This window comes from Haemorhous mexicanus, chromosome 4 (genome assembly GCF_027477595.1).
Source record: "Haemorhous mexicanus isolate bHaeMex1 chromosome 4, bHaeMex1.pri, whole genome shotgun sequence".
NCBI lineage: Eukaryota > Metazoa > Chordata > Aves > Passeriformes > Fringillidae > Haemorhous > Haemorhous mexicanus.
The window spans coordinates 32,240,367-32,266,633 of record NC_082344.1 but is presented as its reverse complement, the minus strand read 5'-3'; the positions used below and the strand labels follow the sequence as shown (position 1 = coordinate 32,266,633).

The 26,267-nt window shown below is 42.9% G+C and overlaps 1 protein-coding gene across 9 annotated transcripts in view; it reads right to left on the bottom strand.

Moving 5' to 3' along the window:
• Positions 1-25,548, bottom strand: part of EPHA5 (EPH receptor A5) — a 193,025-nt gene extending 167,477 nt beyond the window's left edge. For all 9 annotated transcript variants that reach the window (XM_059844327.1, XM_059844331.1, XM_059844328.1 and 6 more), the window contains exons 1-2: positions 25,294-25,548; positions 10,456-10,520 (exon numbers count right to left, since the gene is read on the bottom strand). In XM_059844327.1, coding sequence (XP_059700310.1) covers positions 10,456-10,520; positions 25,294-25,423 — 195 coding nt within the window. In that variant the 5' untranslated portion in view covers positions 25,424-25,548. The remainder of the gene's footprint in view (positions 1-10,455; positions 10,521-25,293) is intronic.
• Between the last annotated feature and the right edge of the window lie 719 nt (positions 25,549-26,267).

The following is a 26,267-nucleotide window of genomic DNA, read 5'->3' as shown; positions in this document are numbered from 1 at the left end:
TTACATGATTCTGGTTTATCTTAGTGGAGAAAAAGTAACAGATCTACAGGACACTACATGCTTCAATATATAGGTAGCTTATATACATGGAAAACAATAAGATTCAGGCTTTAGTAATGGAGAACTTCTCTAAAAATTTAAATGCATCTACTTTTTTGACAAGGTTTTTTGAACTTGATTTTTTTGAATCCTCATTTTGTAAAGTCAAGAATTAAATGTAATCAAAGGAGTTGCCTGGCACTTGCTTAAATAATGATGACAAAGAGAAATAAATAAGAATACATAAGCTAAATGCTTTCCAAAGCATTTTGGCAAGAACCAAGTACCTAATAATACTAATTAGTATTATTAGTTAGCAAGAACCAAGTATACCTAATAAAGCAGCAAAGGGAAGCAAATAAAGGAGTGTGTGGAGGTTTCAGCCTGATCTGACAGAGCCAGGCTTTAGAAAGCCACCAGCAAACTTACTCCTTGCCATCATCATCCTTCTCTGAGCTGTCCCAAGGTTGCCCAGCTCAGCAGGCAATTTCTTCTACCCCTCTTCCATCACACCATGCTGATCCACAGTCCCCACTCTTCTCAGGGGAGCTTGCCTCCTTACCAACCCCAGGGCCCGATCCTGCCTCCTGCCTGCAGCTAACTGGCAACTCATCCATGCATTATTCCTTACTAAGACCACTAAGATTCAGGTGTAGGTGAGGATCAAAAAGCCATGCAAGATGTCAATCACTCCTAAATATAAATCACCACTACATCACAGATGTGTCTTCAGTAAACCATCTTGAAATAGAGTTACACATGGAAGAAATAATTGCTCTCTACCCTAAATACTCACAACTCCCCTCAGGGTGGCACAGTCTTTATTTTTTTGAGACGATTTCAGTAGATTTTTTCCCCCCAAATCCTCTGTCCTGGCAGAGGAAGGAGCCAAACCATGTTCTGCAATTCTTTTCTACTCACTGTTTGTCCCATGGGGTGCAGACAATCAATCACAACATACAATATGACAGCATACAATATCACATTGGTATCTCAGAGATGACTGATAGCCAGGTGTCACCCACGCTCTCCTCAACAGTGCTTCATCACTCATGTTGAAGAGCCTAAAGGCTGGAGAGAAGAAGCTACCACTTTTCTTTGGAGCAGACTTAACACAAAAGCCTCCAAAGCATGATTTGCATCCATGTGTACTGCTCATATTTGATCTCCAATCTGTTTTGCTACAGTACTTTCAGTATTAAACCAGCAGACCTCATGGTTACTGTTTTACTTGCACACACTAAATCATATAGTTCAGCATGCCTTCTCCCTCAAAATGAAGATGTCTAAAGATAAATTAAGACTATGAACCCAAAACATATTGGGACAAGAAGAGCTTTGAAATAAAACACCGGCATTTTCTTTCAATAGCCAAGAACCCAGTCCCACCTTCCACTTTCATATGTGCACGTAGCCTTCAGCAATGGAAAAACACCCTGTTTTTTCCAATCAGAAAATCTGAATGACTTCCAATAACTTGAAATATGGATGGAAGTTTTTTGTAACAATCCTAGATGTTCAGCTGCTGAACTGTTTCTTAGTAGTAGGATAACCACACATCAGGACTTTGCAGCAACACCACAGTCAATTGGAAAGCTCTTCCTTCAGGTTTCCAGCTAGGTGAAGGGTCTTCAAATTAGCTCTCTAATTTTCATTGTCTTCATTCACTGTGTATACACAAGGCAATGGCTTGCCATGAAGACAAAATACCAGCTTCCATCTTAACACTGTTTTCAGGAATTTTGCATTTCAAATGTTCTCCTTCTGGACACACCTACTAGGTGTTTAGGTTTTTGAAGCTAGCATTCTTTCTTTTTAATGTTTTTTTGGGGCTGGCTTTCCTGAAAAAGTAACATCAAAAACAAACAAACAAAAAACAAACATTTTTGAATTTAGTTACCAAAAAAAAAAAAAAAAAAAGCCATTAACCTGAGGAAAAATATATGCTATCAAATGGGGCCAGTGCATTTGAAGTCTTATAAAAGGATTATGCAATTAAGTGATAAGTAACCCACTGATACATATATTTGGTATCATGAACCAGTAAGAAACATGCTTCAAAAATTCATAAAATAAGTTATAAAATCCTAATGCATGTTTTGAAAACCCTGGGCTGTTGCATATGCATTTTGTAATGGTAATATTTTATTCTGTATAGTTTCAGATTTTCCATGACAGCACTACATTAATACATTTTAATTGTATGGTTACTAACTGTTGGCTACCAATATTTCTGAAATTGGCACAAAAGCAACAAAGAAAACAATGGTTTTAGAAGATAAAGCTCTTCAAAGCTCTTTTATCCCCCAATGTAATTCCTAGACACTAGAGAAAAAATAAGACATTTTAGCATGAAAGGAGATTATTGTTTGCCCAATGAGCCTGTGTGGAGGAACCTAATGCTGACAACAGTATTTACAAAATGATATACTGAAGGATCAACCTTTATTTTTTCCTGTGTAGAATATATTATTCCAGTAATACAGTTCTAGCCAAGATAAAGATTTGCTTTATTCCTAATCTCACTAGTATTAATTTATTTTACAATACCTTAGAGTACTCTAGGCATTTTAGATCTCCTTTTATAAGACCTACACCTCGCCAGATGCTGCTCCCAAATAAATGCTGATTTATGTCAACAGCACACAAACCAAAGGGCAGCCAGCTGAGAGGACAGGACAACAAGAGCAGTCTCAAATTGAGTGAAAAGATTAGACTTCAGATACAAAAGGAGCTATGAGAAAGGACATGAATTAAATGGTAAGGCTGTACAATGAGAACTCTTGTCGAGCATGAGTATCTTTAAAAGCAGATACATACTGCAGCTAATATGTTGCAGGTGTCAAGAGTGGATCTTAAATGCAGGTTGATGAATAAGTAACAGTAACCTGATTTTAGTCAGGCCAAGATTAAAAAAGTAAGAAAGAAAAAAAAAAACTAATAATAACAACAACAAAAAAACCATAACAAAAACACACACAACCCCCCCCCCCACCAAAACAAACAAACAAACAAAAAAAAAAAAAAAAAAAAAAGGCACACCAAATTTCAGAGGGGAAAAAAAACAGATCTCATCCTAGACAAAGTCAGGACAAGCTTTCAGACAGAAGGGCTTCAGACTTAAGGCTGCAGTAGGTCAGAGCAGACCACCTGGTTTGTTCCTCCAGAAGAGATGAACTCAGCTTGACCAGAGTAGCAGAGATAGTCCAGCCTGCTGTCAGAAACCTCCTGTGACAGAAGTCCCACACCTGCCCCACAGAGTAACCATTAGAAGCCACATTCCATCAAATCTCACCTGAACCAGTTTAGATGAAACAAATTCTGCTTCTCTTGCCCTACCCACTGCAAGTCTGGATGAAAGCTTCTTCCCTTCCTCCCTGGTGGCTGTGGGGCAGTCCAAGACTGTGCTACACCCAACTCCAACAGCCTTCTCACACAAGATGCATTTCCCCAGGCTGATCTCTTTAGATTTGGATTGGTATAATAAAGTTTTGTGAAACAAATGCAGCTCTATGAGCATCACCAACTCAGCAGGGAAATTCACCAATTTAGACAGAAGTCTGCTGGCCAAATCTGCCTCTCATGGCAGTGCCCTACTCCCACTGAACTCCAGCATCTTCATTCTCACTCTGGCGCTTTCAGAGTTGGAAACATGAAGTAGTTGTGCTTTAAAACACAGGGTAGTTAAATTGCACAAGGGTCTCATACAATTGCATTTTTAACCTCTGGTTAATAACCTCTTTTCCAACCCAAAGCTCAAGCTCTTTTGTTGGAACTATGCTGTGCAAAACAAGCATGCATGACTCTGGCACACTAAGCAGGCAGCACAACCAAAAGATGACACATGATCATGGCCCCATGGGATGAGTAAAAATGACCATGGACATAAACTACCAGACAGAGAGTCACAGAGAACAGATATATAACTATATCTATATCTATATCTATATATATATATATACACACACATATATAGATACTGAATATTACCTTAATAAATCCTAGTGGGGAAAAAACACCCCATATGTTTCAACTCTTGAGCTCAACATCATCCCACACATGGTTTGTGTAAAATTCCTTTATTTGGTATATAACAGAAAACATTAAGTACTACGGCTTGGGCTTGGATTACACAGTTTACTTCAAACCCTTAGACATGCAGTATTGTTTCTTACTAAAGTGTGCATGTACAAAAATGTGTACATATAAACAAAGCAGCCAAATTGAAGGCTTTAGGGTGCTATTAACATTTTCTCAGCTACTCAGTATTACTTATTTCCATCATGCTTTCTGTTTAAATTGCATTCTTGCATGTTAGCATACATGTTGGTTTTGGCTGGGATAGAGTTAATTTTCTTGGTGGTAGCTGGTGTGGGCTATGTTTTGGATTTGTGCTGGGAAGAGTGTTGATAATTCAGGGATGTTTTCCTTACTGAGGTTACACAGAGTCAAGGCCTTTTGTGGCTCTCACCCCACCCTACCAGCAGGAAGGCTGAGGGTGCACAAGGAGCTAGGAGGGGACACAACTGGGATAGCTGATCCCAGCTGACCCCAGAGATATTCCACACCAAATGGAGCTGGGGAGAAGAAGCAAGGGAGGGACTTCCTCAAATGCCATCAGAGCGATGGCATTGGAGTTCCCAAGTCACAGTTATGTGTGATGGAGCCCTGCTTTCCTGGAGATGACTGAACACCTGCTGGCCCTTGGGAAGTGGGGAAGGAATTCCTTGTTTTGCTTTGCTTGCACACGTGGCTTTTGCTTTACTGATTAAATTGTCTTAATCTCAGCCCAGGAGCTTTCCCACTTTTACCCTTCTGATAGTTTCCCCCATCCCACTGGGGAGAGGGGCAGGAGCAAGCAGCTGTGTGGGGCTCAGCTGCTGGCTGGGGTTAAACCACAGAGCAGATCCCTCTGAATTCCTTTTCTACACTGGTCACAGACGAGCAGCATCATTTGCAGGAAAAGAAACCACAGGCTGCCAAAAGTACTGCCCTGAAAATGCCAATTATAATCATAACTACATGACACAGCTCAATGGTGCCAAGAATCCTCCTTCTCCTTTCACTACTCCACATCCCTCCCCCTTTATTTTATTTCTATCCCTGAGGGCAAGCACTGCCTCCAATCCAGGATTCCTGTGTTAAATCTCTATCTGAAGTAAGATTGACAGAGAACAACAGAATCTATTCCCAAATCATGCTGAGTAATCTAAAACTGCTGTTATTTTTAACTTTAAAGAGGCACCCTAGGGTACCTGTCCTCAAAAAAAAAAAAAAAAAAAAAAGGCCAGAAATGCTGCTTGGAAAAAAAACCCTAACCAAACCAAACAAAAAAAAACACCCCAAACCAACCAAACAAAAAATCAAGGGCACCAATATCCTACATAAATTGGGAACAATTTGTAGAATCAGTCTAGCTCAAGTTACCCAACCTTCAGTATCTGGCCTTACTAACCCCCCCAAAGGAGGGGCAATTGCTCTCCTCCTTGCTATCCTCAGGCAAGAAATCATCTAGCTCCCTCACAGCTCTTTATTCCTTGCAGAAAATTAACATCTCCTCAGGTTCTTCAGTACATACTTATTTTCCAGTTTGAGCATAAGGAAAAAAGAAGCCATCACATGGAGCAGTGCAATGAGGCACAGCACAGAACCAATACCCCAAGGACTACAGAGACTTTCCTGTTCTGTGCTGCAGGCAGTTCAGGGAAATCAGTGTGAGGTGGAGGAGATGGAAGAGAACCCTTTGTGCAAAAGCAAAGCAGGTGTGCAGCACTCTGATTTGGACAGAAAAAAGAGTACTTCTAATCTCTAAATAGAGAAGTTTTAAAGAAACAGTGAAAGGAGGGAGGGTCAAACAAGTAAATCAGCCCTATAAGAGCCACTGGAACAAAAATCAGACATAATTGCTGAATAAATCAAACCAGCTAAAAAAAATATTTATTTTAATCAGCAACTTTGTTTTCACTTGACCAGACCAAGTAAAACTGCACAGCATGGGTTTGCAGGGTGCTCTGTAGCTATGGCTTTGCAGCAAGCTGAAATGCATGACACAGCCTCCTGCCAGTCAAAGGAGGAAGAGGATGCAATACAGCCCACAAACACTGCCTGACCTCACCTGACTGTTTCTGTCACAGCACTTACTCTTGTTCCTACCATGGCAAGCTTCCATAGGATAAAAATGTACGTTTAGCACAGAGAAGCACAGGCACTTGCTGCAGGTCAGAGCTGTCCAGTGCCACAGCCATGTGCAATGCACACACAAACCTCTATGTGCCCACTTTGGGCAATCCTAAGCACTGCCCCAGGAATAGTTCCAGAGGTAAAAGACTTCTCAGACCTGCTGTACAAGCCTTTAATAGAAAACCTGACTGGTTTTGTTCATGTGCTTGGAGGGCTTACTACTGCACAAGAGGGACCAGACTTTGCTGATACAGCCTCTGGTCATTACAGTAACCTCCTTCAAGTTAAAACAAACTTACAAGAGCTGCAAAAATAAGCCAAAATTGTCCCTTTGGCTTGCAATAACAGGATCAATTCCTAACTTGAGTACAAAAAGGACGGCATTTTCCATGCTGACCATGTTCTTTTGTCAGGGAGAGAGTCCCTTTTCTGAGCTCCATGGCCATGAGGACCTCACAGGAACTCTGCTCATGCTTTAAGAGATAAAATCCAGGTTTAAGAGCTGACTGCACAACTGCTGCAGGCTGCTGGACCCACACAGGGCAGCCAGGAAGGCACACTACTGCAATTTACTTATCCTTCAGGGAAAAGCAGCAGAAAGAAGACAGCCCTTTCCCCTGCTCAATGGCTGGTTCTTCACACCAGAGGCATGGTTTCAAAGCCCAGCTTGGCCATAGCATGTATCAGTCATCTCATTTCTATGCATCCCTCAGTACTCCATATGAAGGAAGAGGGGGATTTTTCCTGCCTTCTATGTGCATGGGGAATAAGCAGGCCAAGCAGGCTGCAGGGATGATGGCCATCACCCAAACCAGTCCCAAGTAAGTGCCTCGCCAGCCACAGCGCTTCAGAGGACAGCCTTGACTCAAGTGCTCATCTCCCTTCCCATAAAACCCACTTCTCTCAAGTGGGCCAGCACACACTGTTTAGCAGCAGATCAAGGTTTGATCTTGTGGGGACTTAAGCTGCTACAGCGCTTCTTCATTTGAGATGATGAGCAGAAAACAGGCCTACCTTTATTCCTGATCTGTTTCCAGGCTGCAGAGTCAGCCTCCTTCCCATTCAATGCTGCTTTCATTTCCCAAGTTAGATCACATTTTCCCATTGTGTTCAGCAAAAATGAGGTGAACAGGAGACTAAACAAGGGCATCTGGAACTTTTTGGAGCATGAAACGTTTTAAATACTCAATATACAAAAATTAACACGGCACACAGCTGTAATAGAAGTTTAGACTATGATATCTACAAAGGATCTGCCAAAAGCAAGTTCATTTGGCTTGCCTGGACCTCTTATCCCAATTGTCTCGGTAGGGGCTTTCTGTGGGATTTTGTTTGTTTGTTTTACATGTGGAAATCTGTTTTCAGAACCTACCAGCTTGAGCCTTTGTGGTATGAAGATAATTTCTCCCAAGCACTCCCATACAATGCCAAAGACTAAACACTTGCTTTCTTTAACAGCAACTGTGCCCCGCTACAGTCTCCTACTTCTAGCACTTATAGTTCTAAGAAAAGTATTTAAGTTCTGTTAATATTATAATAAAAACCAAGTGGAAAAGCAGCAGCACTGGAAGAGTACCAATGTATTGTCAGCTGGAATGGCACCACTGTTGAATAGTGACTGTGCTCCACGGGATGCTGTTCACAGCAATAGTAAAACACCATGCAGCAAAAAGCTTACTTCAGAACGTGGTTTGTATCTACACACTCTGGCGTTGCCAAGTCTGACACATCCTGACATTCTTGCTCCTTTCCTTCATGAGGGACTGTGCAGACAGATACAGAGGCCTTGAAAATTTTTCCCAGGAGAACATCCTTAGGTAACAAATTTGTATGAGAATGCCCCAAAACACATGAGAATGCCTATATCGGATGTCAGTTAAAGCTCCGTCCTTTTCCAAATTCAAATCCTGAAGAAGGAATGACTTTAAATACTTACATTTGGTAGATACTGTAAAAAAATTAGGCAAAGAGTGTGTAACTGCAGCGTAGCTGATTGCAGAGCAGATACAGCAATTAGAGAAGTAACTCTGGGAAGACCTTTTTTAGTGCTCATAAAATACTGCAAATATATTAGACAAAAAAAATTAAGACAGTTGGACTAACTCCCTGATTTTTATAATGTCCCATGAAAACAAAGAAAATTAAGATGAGATTTCTGGAAATTTGAAAACCAACTGCCTAATTCACTCTTAAACACAAAGCAGAAGTTAATTAAGGTAAAAAAAAAATCTCCCTATTGAGTCAGTAACCTTTAATTTGGCATTCCTGAGTGTACTTTGATGTGTTCTTTGGAAACTGAGCTTGTAAATATAGAAAGGTTTCCCTAAATAATGAAAAGATACAACTGTGGCTTATGTATAGGATAGTTAGTTTTTGATTTACTCATCTACACATACAGACTCAGAAGTATTCTGAACTTCTCAGCCCTGTTTTTCTAAGGATATTCTTTCAGGGGCATTGGGATATACCAGAACTGGGCTTTATACCACAGGAAAAATACCAGAAGATGTTAAAAAAGTTAAAAAAAAAAAAATAAAACCATCCTTTAAGAACTGGATATTGGGATCTTTATGGTGCACCATGGCATCAAAATATTGCTCTGCCAGCATATCTGGCACCAGCCATTCTGATGGCCACACCAGCAAGGGAGTGAGTTTTATTCTCAGCTTTAAATCAATAGATTAAAAAAAAAAAAAAAAAAGGTTATAGACTAACCCTAACAGGATTAGATCTTGGAATGAATTGAAAATAAAATCAGATCCCTGTGTAGCTTTCACATCCCTGCTGTAACCAGTGCTGGAAACATGCAGCTTGTCCAAGTGAGGCTGCCATTTCCACAACCTTTCATCCACACAGAATATATGGAAATCCAGACTTTAATTTACTGTCTAATATATATTTTTTTTCAAGGTTGGCTGAACTTTATATAAACACCATCTATACAACAATCCAGCCAGAGTCCAAGACAATTATGCAGTCTGTTTCATCTGGTGACTAAAACTCTGGAATAACACATTCTTGAGACTTGCTCTGTTGGGGGGGGCTCAGTCATGCAGCATTTCTAACTTAGGATGCTTCCTCACCTCACACAGTGCTCATGGCTTTCAGGAACTGACAGAAATACCCAGCATGGGGCAGAAATCAACCTTTCAAGACTGCACCAAATCTCTGTCACAGTACAGCATTGCAGATGCCCCAAACCAAGGACCATAAATCATAGCCAAGACTGCTCACATGATGCAGTCAGGTCAAACAGATACACTGGAGGGTATTAATGCATCTAAGCTCCACCATTTACTTGAAGTATAAAATTAGGAGGCCAGGTTCTTTCAGCTACAGAATGACAAGAATGGGTCAGGTTGGAAAGGACCACGGTGGGTCATCTGGTCCCTCCTCCCTACTCAAGCAGAGCCACCCCAGAGCACCCGGCACAGGATTGTGTTCAGAGGGTTCTTGAGTATCTCCAGTGAGGGAGACTCCAAAACCTCTCTGGGCAACCAGTTACCCACACAATAACCCATGATCACCCACACAATAACCAAGTTCTTCCTCATGTTCAGGTGAAGCTTCCTGTGCATCAGTTTCTGCCCTTTGCCTCTTGTTCTATTGCTTGGCACGACTGAGTAGAGCCTGGCTCCATCCTCTTGGCACCCTCCCTTTGCTCACAGACATTGCTGTTTCAGTTGTCTCTTCCTGAGGATGAACAGTTCTTAGTACAGGTAATGGTAAAGGACAGAGGCTCTTCAGGGGGCTTAGAACTCAGCTCCTGTTTCAGTGTTATCAGGTCCCAGAATTTTACCATGATTCTGAGATGTATTTGTGAACAGCCTTGCTCATTTAAAGCTAACAATCATCTTACGGATCTTCCTTTTCAGAAGCTAACTTCCAAAAAATTGCTTTCCACATTTACCGCAAAGGCTCAAGAAAAAACCCAAGAATTTATAGTTTAAGAGAAATTTAAATAACCTCATGGATTTTCTTGGTGACGGGGGAGGAGTGAGGAGGCTGACTCATGATTATTTTTTTAATCCTTGTGGCTGGCTCTGCTGCATAAATAAATCAATCCCCTAGCCATACAGCTCCATTTCTTCAGTCACAGCTTGTTGTTTTAGTTATTTTTTTCCCTCCATTGCCGACGCATCACTCTAGAGAGTTTTTAAACCCAGTAGTCTACTTTCCGAATGGAAAGATTAGTACAATCTGGGAGAGAGAAGGCAAACAACAGCAGAGACTTACCCCATTTTTTGGGTAGGCTATCCATCCTAGATCCCCCATTACTGTACGTGAGTCCAGTAAATTCACTGAAAATAAAAGAAAAAAACTGTTAAAGAACATGGGCTGATTACAAACTTCAGCAGATATTTCTAGGTATGGATGGCTCTGGTAAACAGATTGTTTATAATTAACCAAGGAAGTTGGACTTCTGTAAAGCAAAATAACAATGCAATAACTCCTCTAACAATGACGTCATACCATGAAAAAAATTCTATGTATCCATTAGTTTATTCCTTTGAGATCTGCCACAGAAACCAAGTTGCAAATGCACTGAACTTCTGCAAAATCCAGATCCTGCACATTCTTAGGACCTTGATCTTCTGGGGGAATAAGTACACTGTGTGTTTATGTGTCAGACACACAGTATATAGGTACAAATATACACTCACAAACACCCATGCATGTTTATACACACATTTCTTCTAAGGTGGCATGTATTTTTTTGCATAATCAGGCTCTTAGGACAAAAATGAAAGGAGAATTTTTTAAGTTTTATATGTGCAAGTAATAATCTCAGCAGCAATCTATAATTTTCTTCCTCTTCCACATTTTCCTCCAAGTTTTTGACATCTTCATTATAAGCTATACAAGGGATCTTTTTTCTTCTCCACAAAAATTCATGAATAGTTTTAAGTCACACAAGCAACCAACAATTTACATTAAACAGCAAAAAAAAAACCTGTTCCCAAATTTGTAACATTTTTTTTCCTGTCTTATTTCCTGAAATACTGGGTAAAAAGTGAGAAGCGACTAAATCCACACGAACTTAACTTAGCTAAGAAAAACAGTAGCAGCTTCTGGTGCTGAGCTTTCACCTCCTGCACCCAGGGCTCTCAATCTCCTAGGCAGAAGATTGTCTCTGAATCATCAATTATCATCCAAACTCTCAATTTAGGAGCAACTTTTTTCTACCTTAGGAAAAAATCAGATTACAACACTGACTTCTCTCAGTATATTTGCCTGTATAAGACCTCACTTTCTGTAGTCATGTCCTTCCTGAAAAGGAAGTGACTTCCCTGGGTCTTCAATTCCTGACCTCCACCCTGTGTGCTCTTTAAAAATCTCACTGGAAGTTTTGGTAATTGGACTTTCAAGACTACCTAGCACATGATTATCTAGACCAAGAACAAGCTTGAAATGCTTGCTGAGGTTTTGTGTTCTTTCCTTTAGAATTGCAACGATGTAGATACTTTAAGATTGCTACAGGAAAAAAAAACCCAAAACAACCAAACAGGTTGTATGCAAAAATTTGAAGAAGGCATGTATCATAACTAACCCTCAGGGTTATACCATTTATGGAGGCATAGTAAGAAAACCCAGAAGTACTATACTGCAAAGCTTTCTCCTTTAAAATATTAAGGAATATTTAAAAACAAAGGAAGGCTAATCAACTGATTTAGTTTGGAAAAAAACCAAAGTTCTCTAAATCAATTTGCTCTTTATCATTGTACTGCACTGAAGGCTGACTGCTGTAGTCCCTTGTACACAAAACCAGGCCAAAACACAAAAAATACAACACCGAGTTCTCAGATTGGGCAAATCTTAAAAGTGATTTGTCTATCTAGATATTTTCACAATGTATGCAAGTATTAATGCAGGACAGTACTGCAAGGTATACATATTCTGCCTGGTCAAGCACATTTTTGTTATGTTGAGCAAAAAACACATTTGGTGGCTCAGGGTTTTCATTTCTGGATTGCTTTTTCCTGCCAAAAGCAGAACCAGTTGGAAGCTGAGTGCTACCAAACTACAGGACATGTGGTGGAAGCAATACTCAGAGACTACACTGGACTATATATTCACAGTAAGTAAACATACAATCAGGTGGCTTTCCACGCCACAGCCCGTGCAAAATAAAACTACTGCTATCACCTACCACTAGAGATGTCACCCAGTTCTGTCCAGTCTATCCCCTTATGAAATCTCCAGGTGAAATGGTCTTTAATTTCTCCTGCTTCAGCTGAAGCCAAGCACTGTCATCCAAGTGTTCCTGAGCTAGACTCTATTTTCTTGGGATAAAAATAATGACCCCAAAGTATTCTTCAAAATAAGACACACATAAGTAACACGTCCTGTATTATAACTGTATACTATTTTAAAAAGCAAGAGACAGTAGTGAAGTTGCTAAAATGGCAGGTTTACTCAAATTCCTTCTATTACAATCACGGTAATTAAACTGTGCAGAACAGTATATTCCTGTCGTTAAGTTGCAATGGATGCAAAACAAGTATTGATCTACATTGTACAACTTAATTAAAAGTTGTCCTGGAGATGCTACTAATGAATGTAATTAGATGCTGTGTTTGATGTCACAAGCTTCTTCATGACACGCTAATTAAGGAAAAAGCAGAAAAAGTGCTTTATTCGAACATCAGATCATAAAAAGAACATGATACAACTAAATATTGTATTATCTTTCTATCAATGACAATTTTTAAATTGCTGTTATTAACTTCCAATTCAAAATAATTTTCTGCATATGAAAAGATAATACAGCCCATTCAACTCTAAGTCAAGTCAGTAGGAATTTTCTGACTAGTGAGTCAGCTAGCAGAGATGAATACTAAATCCCCAGCTAGAAAAGACTCAATTCCTCTTGTATGCTCTTGCATTCTGCATAAATAAAGAGGATGGAATACACCTTTTGAAGGCACCATGCAGTAACTCAAACTCGTGTGCCAGGAAGGCAAAAGTGACAAGTGACTTGAAGCTGTCCCTGGCTCTGGGCTGCTGTGGAGACCAGAGGGGCTCCCAGCACAGCTCAGACAGCTCTGAGGGGCTGTAAGGCACAGCAGGCACCCACTGCCCCATGAGCAGCTATTACCTACCCTGCTCAGGGCTGCTTCCACACTGCAGCCTCTGAACCACTGCACTGCATCCATCTGCTCTGGTGAATATATTTAGCCAGTAACCTAAACCACCTCCAAGGACAGAGATGTTTTGCTTTGAAAAGCCCCAAAATTCAAGTATGTAAACACAAATTATCACCTGCTCGGTCAAGATATGAGGTGTCTGCATCTTTCCCATCAGCACCCTCCCAGAATGTCACTGGGAATGTCTGTCCTTCACTTGCACCATTTGCAGCTCACTACCTCACCCCAATGCAGCCTCAAAACAGGGCCCCAGCATCCCCCACTCCAAGGGAGGGGTGCCTCCTCCAACACCTCCTTCCTGCCATGGGGAACTCTGACCAAGGTGCAGGAGTTCCCCATGGCAGTGGTGCTATGCACACTTTGGGGATGCTCTCTCAGGCAGCCTTCCTATCCTGCACTGCCACAGAGGTCACTGGAACACACACACTGGTCCCACTACAGAAGCCCAGACAGGCTCAGCACCACCTCTCTTCCCACCACCTTTCAGCCTGGCAGGAAGATTATTTTTCCTGAAATGATTTTTATCAAAAAAATGCTACTTGGCCAGGCTGGGGAAAAATCAGTGAGCAAGCAGCAGGTAAAACAGACACCTGGAACAGAGGAAAACAGGAACAGAACCATTCCTCCCTATTCAACCTGTTATGACTGTCAGCATGTATTTAGCTGTTGCTGTTTAATAACCAAGTAACCCAAACACTCAGGACACCAAAGGAGTTAATCCAGGAACACCACCAGCTATGTGTGCAAGGCTTGCACACTTCAAAAGGTCTGGTGCCAGATCCTGTGTAGCTGGTGGCTCCTGGACTTGCCCCAGCACTGCCTACTCCACATGCATAGCCCAGAGCTGTACTCAGGAGCACTTGGGATACTGCAGAGCTAACCATGCTCCAAAAAAAAAAAAAAAAAAAAAAAAAAAAAAAAAAAAAAAAAAAAAAAATCTGTCCAGAAATCACTAGCAATTCTGATTGGCCCATTATCTTAAAAGGCTCCAAAATAACAGAAGTCCTTTATCCCCACTTCCTTTCTCATCAGCACCAGCTAGCTTTATCTCAACAAAAAAGCAAGAAACCTCAGACCCCATAAGCACACACTTAGCACCTGTATCTTTGCCAGCAAACTTGGAAGAGAATATATTATATTTTTTGCTCATCTCCACCATCAGTGCATCCATCCCACAAGCCCTAATTATTTCTAATGCTCAGTCAAGGGGAACACAAAACCACACAGATCTATATCATCATTAACTTCCATGCCTTCAGGGTAGGATAAATGATGATTAAGTCTAAAGTCATACCACAGCCCCCTTTCTTTTTTTTAATACAGAATAACAGCCTGGGGAGTTTGCATACACTCTTGTTCTCTGACAGGCTGGTTACTACAGGTGAGCAATCAAGTTAGAGTAAAAACAGACGTGATCTAAACCTTTGCCCTGAACTCTAGCTGGTGAATTAACAGTGGTTTTTCACTTGGGAATCTCTGTCAGGAGCCTGGATATAGCTTTTTACTCAAATGCCCTTGTCATGGTCATACAACTGGCATTGAGCAGCTTAACCATGGCTGGGAGGAAGCACGTGAAATTCAACACTGACCTAAACCAACTCTCCCCAGCACAGCAGAGCTCCCCACCTGCACAGCCACCTAAAACATGTGGCAGCAGTAGCTTGCCCAGGAGAAAGCCGGACAGGCTTGAAATGATGGTACAATGCCTGAATTAGAAGCCACCAATTCATGGATTGCTTTGATCACACCACTGAAGTGAGATGGCTCCTGTGGCTCTGGGCTGGAGCAGGATCATCCAGAGCATCTTTTTTTCTTCACTCTAATTTCAAGTGGGGAAAAAAATCCTCAAGCTAAAAATCAAAAATGCCCCACCAACAGTCTAGAACATTGAGTATTTCTGATCCTACCAGCTACACATCCTCCTGCCATTTCAGTTTCAAAAGATCTTCCAGGAAATCCTTCACTGCTTACACCAGGGCAAATTCTCTGCAGGCATAAAAAAGCTGAACTCTTCAGAGCTGCTGTGGTCATTGAGCTAATTTCCAATCCATCATACACTAGAACAATCCCGCTCTTCAGTAGCACCATTTGCAAGCTGAAGTTTTCCACAAGGCATCCCCTACCAAAGTATACACTAAGAGCTCTAGAATAGGCAAAAAGATCAGGATAGCAAAAGCTGATGGAATTTTTATTACGATAAAGCCATATGTAAAGCCATAAGAATCTCTTTTTATTTTATCTCACTGAAATATACCTAAAGCAGGAGGGAAAGAAAATCCTCTTTGACCCTTTAAACCACCTTCCATCACAAAACAAACAGGAGTAAAGAAACCTTCCTGAAAGTCTGCACAGATATTTCAAGACATCACATGATTTCTAAGGTAGCACATTTCTAAACAACTAACACTAACTAAACTTCTTAAATAAAAACGTTTTCTTTTTAACAACTGAAGGAAAACTCTTCTTTACTAAAATTGTTACAAATTGATCAGGAATCTGAACGTTATTTTTGGTAGCCTGAAGCTGAAGTCTGTTGTGAAAGAAGGTCATGCTCCTACATCCTCCTCCAGGCTCCTGACCCCCTTTGCACACATGCTGCAGGACACAAAGTAGCTCCAACCTTTTTGTGGGTGGTCAAGGCAGCCCCTTCTCAGACCCAACACTCACAGCTCATGGGAACAACTGCATTTAAAGAAACCTCTCACAGGAACACTCACTGACAATTAAGCAGGAGGTGAAACGTCCTGCTGGATGGGGGACAAGATACAGGACAAGATGTGACAGAAGCACTTTGCACTTCATCAGAAGGTCTCCTGAATACCATCACAGACTTTCCACCAAGCTTCATGCCTTTACTCCCCTCCACCCAAAGGAGGGGGCACAGCTGCCAACATCATCATTAACAGAGCTGGTTTCTCCTTACAATGCATACACCCCCATCCTTCCTCCAGTACTTCCAGGGGTCACAGCACTACCAAGGCACATGGACAGTAGAGGAATCTTCATCATCATAATGGGTCAAAGTTTTCCTGCTTCATAAATCTTCACTGATTTTATTGCAGTTCATTGCTGCAGTTCATTCACTGTCCAACAGTTTTCCCTGTTGTGCCAAGTGTTTCTGTAAAAAGTATATCCAAGGTACTCCAAGAAGTGAAAGTCAAAAATAACCCATAAAAGCAAAAACAAATGAAAAAATATAACTCTCAAAAGAAATCAAGGGCATCAGGGAGTAGATGCCTTGAATTAATTAGCTACATTGAGTAGGGACAAAACACACAGAAGCAAGAGCCTCTGAAATATTTCCATCAGTGGAAACAAGCTACATCAGAGTACAAGCTGTAGCAGAACCTATTATTTATAGCCCACTGGAGGAGGAAAGTATACATTACTTAATGAACTTGCAAACTAATATTAACTGCAGATTTATATTTTATTATGTTGGCTTCATTCTGATCCAAGTTATCATGATTCCCTTTTATAGCAAGAGCCAAAATGCTTGAATCTGCATCACAGATTCATAGATTTTTAAGGCCAGATGGACAATTGCAATCATAACACCAACTAGAGAATTTAATCCAGTAATTTCTGCATTACATCTGTAATTTGCTTAAACACACTGTTTACAAGGAAATGATATTGCACTTTGACAAAGTTCTTCACGTTGGCTGCATTTTTTCCCCACATGCATAGAACCAGCTGTAGCACCAGGGAGAGAGAGACCCAAAGCTTACTTTGATAACCCAACCCACTAAAACAACCAGAAAACTGCAGAGTTTTTCCTTACAAAAATTTCAGGTCAAAACAAGAGGCAGTCATTGGTTCTTCCCACCATACATTACTTAATGGAAGAAAGTGGTTGGATTAGCCTGACAGCTAACTTAAAAAGTCCAGGAATGGTTTGCTTTTCTTTAATGGTAAGCACTCCTATTCCCACCAAAATCACCATGCAACTGAAAAGTGTTTATTCACCGTGAAGAAAGCCAGGAAAATGCTTCCATTCTCACTCAAATTCACTAGAAACAACACTGTACCAACACAACAGCAGATTTCTGAGCTGGCTGCAGCACCACTTTTTTGGGTAACCATCTGGGCAAGTATCACTTTACCACTAAGAAAGAAAAAGAAGCTTCCACTGAATGCCATATGCAACCAGCACCTGCAGCCGGACAACCAGCCTGCACGGAGAAACAAAACACCAGTGCTGTCCTGAAGATCAGGGTGTCCAACCACTCTCAAGGCATCTGCAAGCCACTGAAGGAGGCAATTTCTTCAAGACCCTGCTGAAAGCCAGCACCTTATCAAGCACACACAGAGTCAAGGCGAATGTTAGCACCCATACACTTTCTCAGTGCAATCAGAACACCTGCTAGCAGGGCTGAGATGAAATCTCACCTTCTTCCCTAAATCAACAACTAAAAGCAATACAATCTCTGTGGCCTCTGTTCCTAAAAGACAGTGAGGTCAATTTCTGTTATGCATATAATTAAACTGAAGAAATTTGGCACAGGTACATCCAGGCCTGGCAAGGCTGTCAGCTTTCACCACCAGTGGACTTGCAAGAGCTCACTGTCCACCACCAATAAAGCCTTCCTGTTAAAAATAATGACTACTCTGCTGCCACTGAATTCATTCAAGTAGAAAATAAGAGGAACTGACATAATGCTTAGCAAGCATTTGGGAGAAAAAAATGTTTAAAATGATCTATTGGCTTTGCAGGGGGGTTGACAGTTTATCCCTTCTATTTCTGTGGAGGGAAGAAGGTGGAGGTAGCTAGTGGGAACAGCACATTGTCAACACATTTTAGTAAGAATTTGCTTTTGAGTATTAGTAAAGCAAGGATGGATAAGCTAAAATGACTGCGTTTTTTTAGAAATTATCTTACAAAAGCAGGTATGTAGAGAATTTCCCCAAGTAGTTTCACTGTTTTGGGACATTTTAAGAAGTGATACAAGTCCACTCAGAAGCATCAAGAAATGCTCATTACTGATACTGAATAATTGATTTTCTCTCAGGTGTTCCTCTATCCCCTCTGGGAATTACAAAGTTCAGACTCGTTGTTCTGATCTCTTTCTAACATGAAGTGATCCAGGTTAGAGAACCCAGTAGTTAACACCTTGGCAAAACACTTCAATACTGCCCCCTGCACCAAAATGACATGAAAGCCTGCAAGCCCAGGGCTCTATCCTCTCTCTTACACATTCAATACCTGCTACACAGCCACCTAAACCCAGGAGCTCTCAACTTCTGCTGTTTGCTGTCCATGCACATCCCCAAGGCACAGTTTGCTGAACTGATTCTCAGGCACTTGCCAGCGGGAAAAGGAGCAGGAATCCCCTTCCTTCTCAGGGATGCCAGATCAGCTCACAGGGGAATTCCCAGATCTGTTGTCATAGTATCACCTTCCCCAGGAGGCATCACTCATCCTTCCAGACAGTGGTCACCTGAGCAGCTCTACCTGGCCAGGGTCCTAACACACCCAGCTGCACAACTCAAACGCCAGGCAAGAGGGAGAGAAAAGGAGCGTTTCCCACCAACACCACTCCTGGTCAAACAGCACCCACTGAAATGTTCCCATGGCAATTATTCTGGCCCAAAGCATCTTCAGTCCTCTCTGCAAGGCAGAAGCAGGAAAGCTGTGCTCATACACACAGCCCAGGGCAGCCTGCAGCTCCCAGCACCCTTGTCCAGAGCAGGCAATATGCTCGGCATCTCTGCAAACAGCCACCCACCCATCACCTACCACACCCAGCAGCAGCCAGGTGCTGTGAATGACAGTGCTTGAAACTCCTCCTGATTGCCTGCTCTGGAGCAGCTTCCTTGCAGGAGCCAGGGATAATTGCTTTCCACCTCCAAGATGATAAGTGCATTAAACCTTGGGAGAGGTTCAGATCATGCACTGACCAAAGAGATAGCAAACACCAAAACTGAGACTGTAAGAGATATAATAGGTCAAAGAGACAACTCAAAGGGTAACAAATCCCTAGAGAGAACTTAAGCTACTGAAGGCCAGTGCTCAGTTTGCCAATACAGCTGGCTGTGAAAGCAACTGGGGCAGCAAATGCTTTCACCTGTCACCTCAATGTCCAGCTAGCCACAGAGCAGAGTGAGGGACAGGCACAACGTGAGCAAAAGGGACAATCCAGCTCTCCGTTCTGCCTGTGCCAAAAAACAGGCACATCTTAAGAATAAAATATATTTTCAGAGGAAAAAAAGAATTTTCTACAAGCTTTTTAAATACACATCACTTTTTCTAACAGAGATCAAAGAAAACCAATTTAGTGAAGAGAAAGTTAAAAAAAATTGTTCCTTCCAATGCAATAATTAACACAGTATTTCTGCACCATTCTCTGAGGAAAGAAAAATACCCAGCTCGAGTCCATCTGGGTTGAAATGAGGCCTCATCTCTCAGCAGCACTTATGGTTACTCAGAAAGGTGCATTTGTGACAGATTTCAATTCTGCGTTTACATGTTTTACTAAAAGAAACACATTCTTTTTTAAACCTTTTTAATGGACAGTAGTAGGTTGCATTTCTACTAAAGAGCTGAGTGAGTACTTCTTCCTCCATAAAAGCAAGCACTTAACTAAGAAATTCAGTGCTTCTACAAAGTGACAATCTGTGCATGTTTGGGGTTTCTCTCATTTTGCCCTTATTCCATATACAGACTTCAATTTTTTTAAATTGCAAAATGAGTTTGTTTTCTTTCTATTTTGGGGCAGGGTTTAATTTTCCTGACATCCCTGAGCAGTGTTTAAAGCTGATCTCTACTCAAGTATACGCACACTCTCACACTTACAGGAAGGGACCTCTAGAAATGTAGCTCCAAGTCAGAAAGACTGGGGGCACCTAACAGACCTGTGTCTGGTCAAGACCCCAAAGCCAACAGGGTCCAACATCATCACTAAGCTGAGCTAATTCAGCTGGACTTCCCCAGGTCGAGGGCTCTGTGCTCAGCACATGCTGGACACCAGGATTCTTGCAGAAGCAGCATGGAAATCCTCGGAACAATAAAGCATAAAACCAGCAAGAACAGAGTGCAGGGCACCATGTCAAAAGCTGTCCCACCTTTTAAACTTCTGCCAGATTTTATCAAATCCTGCTCTTACCTCACCACCTGTGCCTCCCTCAAGCCTGCTGCAGGAAGCTCTTTGTAATTTCTAGTGCAAAAAATAAACATTTCACCGAGGGCAAGATTTTGTTTTATTATTTAGCAGAAAGAGAGCAGCAGACACAGAACTGGACTGTATACTGGAGCTAAAAAGTGAGGGAATGGTGGGAGAGTTAACAGTGGAGGGGGAAGAATCTGTCACAGAAGCCAAATAAATTCCCTTCCTTCCATGGTAGCTGCCAGTTAACCCCTCTGTATGTTGATGTGCAAATAGCTGCTTTATATATCAAATTATAGTATCAAAATTTACCACATTATAAGCAGTCAATTACTGTTTGAGACAGTTTGACTGTTTTCTACTATTTGTCACAATTTTTAAGATGAGCTTTGAAAGGAAACAGGCACTATCTTGGAGTCAATCTTTGCCATTGTTTATTTCCCTTTTTAAAACGTGTCATTAGGCAGCAATGCTTTTAGCCATATACTTAAAAGTGCTGAGTTTCAAATGTTGCTTTACTGTCAAAAGGATAGTAGTTCCATTTTAAAGCCATGACTGAGTCATTCTAAACCCCTTGAAAAGCCATAAATCACACATCAGACAGATCCCAAAAAGACCATTAGACATGAGCTGTCCTTCCTCATACCAGTAATTCCACTGCAGTAAATTTCAAAGTTAATGGGACTACTCCAGTGAGTAAAATAAACACATGGCACTGAGGCTGTGCTCTGCTCTCATGGAAAGCACACAGGGAACCATTGCAATACACCAAATACAGAACTGATAACTCCTTGAAGCCTCCTTAAGGCACTGTGAGCACACTGAAATGTGTCCAGACTTACCTGCTCTGCATACACTAGGCATATGCATGCCAGCAGCACTCAACACCTACAGAATTACACAAAATGCTATCGTTGTGTGAATGCATGACATACTAAGCCAAGCTACTAAGTACAACCTAATAAGCAGAATGTTCTCATAGTGTGTATTTTTATCTGAAGCATTAGACTAATTTATATACATTGATATGAAAATTAAGACTATTTTCCCACCTGCTTTTACTACACAAAAAAAAAAAACCTTCCTGAAAAAGACTTAATTCACTAATTAAAGATAAACATTGTGATGTTATAACTAAATATGCATTTATCTGTGTGCTATGACACAGAAATTACATACCACTATGAGACAACACATACAGACACAAATCAACACACTGAGAACAGGTAGGCTCATTTCAGGCTCTGGCATGAATAATTTGCAAATTACAACCTTTCTTTATTTTTGCCAGCACCAGACCCACCCCTTTAATTGTACTCATTTATTCATTCATTCAAATAACAAATGATACACTGAGATAAAGCAAGCTTCAAAAAGCCCTGAAACAATTAAGAGGGAAAGGAGCAAAGCAGGAGTTCATAAAAAATAATAATATCCTTCTAGTCTTAAAACAAATACAACACACTCCAAAGATCCATTTTGCCTTTCTCACCTCTGTCTATTTAAGTCAATGTTATTCTTGCAAAGTGCATTTCTTTTGATTTGCTTAACAGTACACTTCACTGTTAAGCACTGCCTCATCAGCACTTCTTCTGAAAAGCACAAAAATGAAATATACTCTGTATTTAATTACAATTATGCAAATATCTTGTGGAATTACTTTGTTACAAGCAATCAGATATAACACATTCCATTATTTTAATAATTTGCCCACATGACACTTTTTAAGGTCATCTAAGTGACGGCCAAATGTGATCTGCAAACCTCTTCAAATCCTCGGGTGATGTGTAACAAATCATACAGTTTAGGGTGAAGGGGGGGACTCTTCAACCAAATCCGTCATTCATTGTGTTTCACATAAATCATTTATACAAGCCACTTCCCAAACCCTAGTACTTACAACAGAAAGATTTAAAACACATGCATTTTTAAACCAAAGGCAGTGCAGGAAGCCCAGTGGCATATTGCAGGGCTGCCTCTGGACCCTATGATCATAGGGAGTGCATTTTACAGCAATCATGCACTTCTGGAATACCAGCACTTCACAAAATTGCATGATGCTTTCAGGGTACTCTTTGGAATACTTTCATCAGGACTAATTTCTGAATTTTAAACATTACTCAAAGCAAAAAGCAAGTATCTGGTTTTAACAATGGACTCTGCTAAAGAGTTAACAATAGTGGCTAAACAACACTTGAAAATGTATGAAATAGTATTGAGCCTTCTTCTTTCACAACATGTTTTGCTTTTAACATATAAACTGAGGAAAGGTGATTAAAATAAGAATCTGTTTTATTTCACCATAACAGGAAAGGCTGGAGAAAAATTAATTCATTTTTCCCAATGTATATCCTTCAATCCATTTTTTGAGATATCTATGAAGGCGACTAGATTTGTGATAGAGGTTGGGCACTCACTACTTCTCCATAAGAATGGCAGGAGCTTCTGAAACTCATGGAAAAAAGCTACTTCCGTGATAAGGAACTAAAACAATGATTTCACTTTTTCCCCCCTCTGAATCATAACTTAGATTTTTTTAAAGCATTTTCCCCTAAGTTCCCTCCACTAGAGGGTAAAATGGAGCATCACACACTGTGAAACGTTAACTGCATGTATTTTATTCCACTAAGTCATGGTGGGTTACAGTAAGATTTAAAGAAACAAAAAACACGATGCAGGGGTAAAGAAAAAAATTAATCTGATAATTTTTCATCATTTATGCAACTACTGATGTGCTCCATGCCTACACAGCACAGGTTATTGGCGAGCTGTTTACCCACGCTGAGTAGGATGGGTGATAATAAATCAAAAATAAACCCAGAAAACCCAATATCACCAACTTTTGAAAACATTATTCACTGGTCTAAGATGGCCACCTCCATCTCAGCAAAAATAAAGTTCCCAGCCAGCTGAAGAACCAACCCCAGGGGAAAAGCTCTCTCATCAGAACCCAGAAGCAGCCAAGTTCAAACCCAAACTGGTGACAAGTGTCAGCTCGCACAGGAGGGCTTCATTCCCCGAGGCTTCTCATGCACTGGGCTCCAGGTACTGCAGGGTGAGCCATTCCCAGGCACGGAGCTGCTCCCTAGCAATTGGCAAAGGAGACGCTGCGAGAAGCACTTGTCAAATAACGCTTGTTTACAAATAGATCTCCTCGCAGCGAAGGACAGCGCTTACTGAAAAAAAGTTCAGGTCCACAGTCAGACCCCTCCTAGCAGCAGCTTTTTAGCTTTGCATTTACTGAGGAGATGGAAATTAGAGAGCAGCAGTCAGAAAAGTAGCAGCAGAGACACCGTGAAGCAAGCGCTCACGCTGCTCGTCATTTCTGTAAGATTCCCTCGCAACCTCCCTGTAAAGATGCCACTAAAGCCGTTTGCAGGCAGCTTCATTAATCCTTTCCAGTAGTTTCCTATCGTGTAAAAGTCCTATTCTGCATCTGCCTGTTCACGCAGAGGCACCTCTGTGCTCGGCAAATGGTCCCGTTGACTCAGTCAGTAATATCCAGCTTTTCTGAGAACTGGCAAGGATGACTGAGACGGGGCTCGGAGCATCTGTTGGTCTCTCAGCACGGTATCATGGCAGACGGGCTCACACAGGATAGCATGCTTCCTAAAACGAAGGTGGGTAACAGGGAAAGCCCTTCTCAATCAGCTACGCCATCTCAACATCATTGCTCCCATGGGTGAAATCATCTGAAATTGCACGGGGGCAGAAGGATTGGGCCCACTGTTATCTAACCAAGGCAAAGCCAAACCATCTCAATCATCTCCCAAACCCATGCACTTCCTGAACACTAGATATCCTTGTACACAGAGGAACAGTATTTCTCCCTTCCTCTGCACTTTTTTTTTTTTTTTTAAGAAAACTGCAATTCACATTATTCTCGCTCTCGAAAATAAATTACAGCTAGCTGGTTACCTCAGGCCACATCTTTGAAATTCTGGTTCGGTTTTCCTTTACAAACCCCTGCATACCTCCTTCTCCTTCGAAAGGAGTTTCACAAATAATTACGGTGCATCACGACGCCAGCCTGCTTCGAGCCGCTGGCATCCCCTGCAGATGCTGAACTTCTCCACCCATTGCTTTCACATTACAGCCTGCCCGCGGACCCAAAAATATTAGAAAGCCCCGAGCAGTGCCCACACCACGCACGGAAAAAAGAAATCCCAGTCCAATTTCAAAGACTGGAAGCATCCTGCTAGACAAGAAGCCTGGACGCGTTTTTGGCCATTGGCCTCACAGAGATCAAAGGCATAAAAAAATCCGTCCCCAGCGGCCGCGCTCCGCTGCGGGTTACACACCGCCACCGCCGCGGCTTCATCTCCGTTTTATACGTGTATTTTAAGCCGCGAAGTAAGCGCACTGCGGCCAGCGCTTGCAGGGCTCCCCACCGGGAGCCTCCCCTGCCCCGCCAGAGCCCCTGCCCCGTGCGAACTCCCCCGTCCCAATGCACCTGTGCGACTCCCGGGGCACAGCGCCAGCAGGCACCGCCGTGCGCACCCACCCCGCACACATCCATCCCCCGCAGAAAGGCAACACCCGCTGCCAAACGCGCCCGTGCCAAGGCATCTGTGCACACCCACCCGTGCCAGCCTGCCCGCGGTCACCGCCGCCTCCCTTCGCCGGGAGCCCCCTGCCCCATCGGCGGTGCCGCCCGCATCCCCGCCGCGGCACCCGCCTCGCCGCGGGCAGAGCCCACCTCCACTTTCCCCAAAATGTCCCGAAATTGAATCCGCCGAGTCCGAAGCCACGCACCGCCGGGCGGCCACCCTCCCGGGTGGGCGCTGCCCCGACGGCCCGGCCGCCCCGTGTCCGCTCACCCTCGCTGCCGGGGCTGGCCCGCAGGCTCCGGAGCGCGGCGCACAGCAGCAGCAGCGGCAGGAGGCACGTCCGACCGGGAGCCGGCGCCCCGGCGCGGCCGGCCCAGCCGCCGGTGCCCCGCGGCCCCATCCCGCCACCGCTCAGCGCATGGGGCGGCGGCTCCCCCCCAGCGCTGCCCGCTCGGGTCGGCTCAGGACGGGACGGGGCAGGCTGGCAGCGCGGATGGACTCGCTCCCCTCCGCTCCCGTCCAGCCGCCGACGCGACTGGGGAGGCAGGGGGCGGGGATGGGGAGGTGGCCCCGCGCCGCCGCGGAGACGCCCCCGACGGGGCGGACCCGCTGCCGTCGCCGCCGTGTGCGGGGGACGGCAGCCCCGAGCCTCCCGGTGCGCGGGGAGCCGCGGGTACCGCAGCGCGAGTGTCCGCCCTGAGCGACAGCTCTGGCAGCCCGTGATGCCCGTGCGAGGGAGCGGGCGGCAGCGCTGTCCCTGCGAGGCGCCCCTCGGGCCGCTCGGGGCGACGGGGAACACCAGATCTCCCCGCAGCAGGCACGGGTCACGGTGCCAATACCTACACACACAGCCCAGCACACCGCAGCCCAGAGCCGGGAAAGCCGCGATCTCACAAGGCTGGCAAGCCTGAGAGGAAGGCTCAGCCCTGGCCAGGTAAGCAAAAATGTCACAAACTCCGTGATGGAGCCGATAGAAAGATGAGTTTCAGGTGTATTTTACCCCAAGCCACCACCAGAGCACAGCTTTGAATCCAGCACAGCTAGTTTTAGAGAATCACAGAATGTGCTGAATTGGAAGAGACCTGCAAGGATAATCAAATCCAACTCCTAGCCCTACCCAGGACCATTCCCAAGAATTACACTACGTGCCCAAGAGTCTTGTTCAAACACTTCTACACTGAGATGTTTTTACCTCTCAGAACCCTAGTTGTCAGCCAGGCCATCTCCCTAAAAAAAGAAAAAAC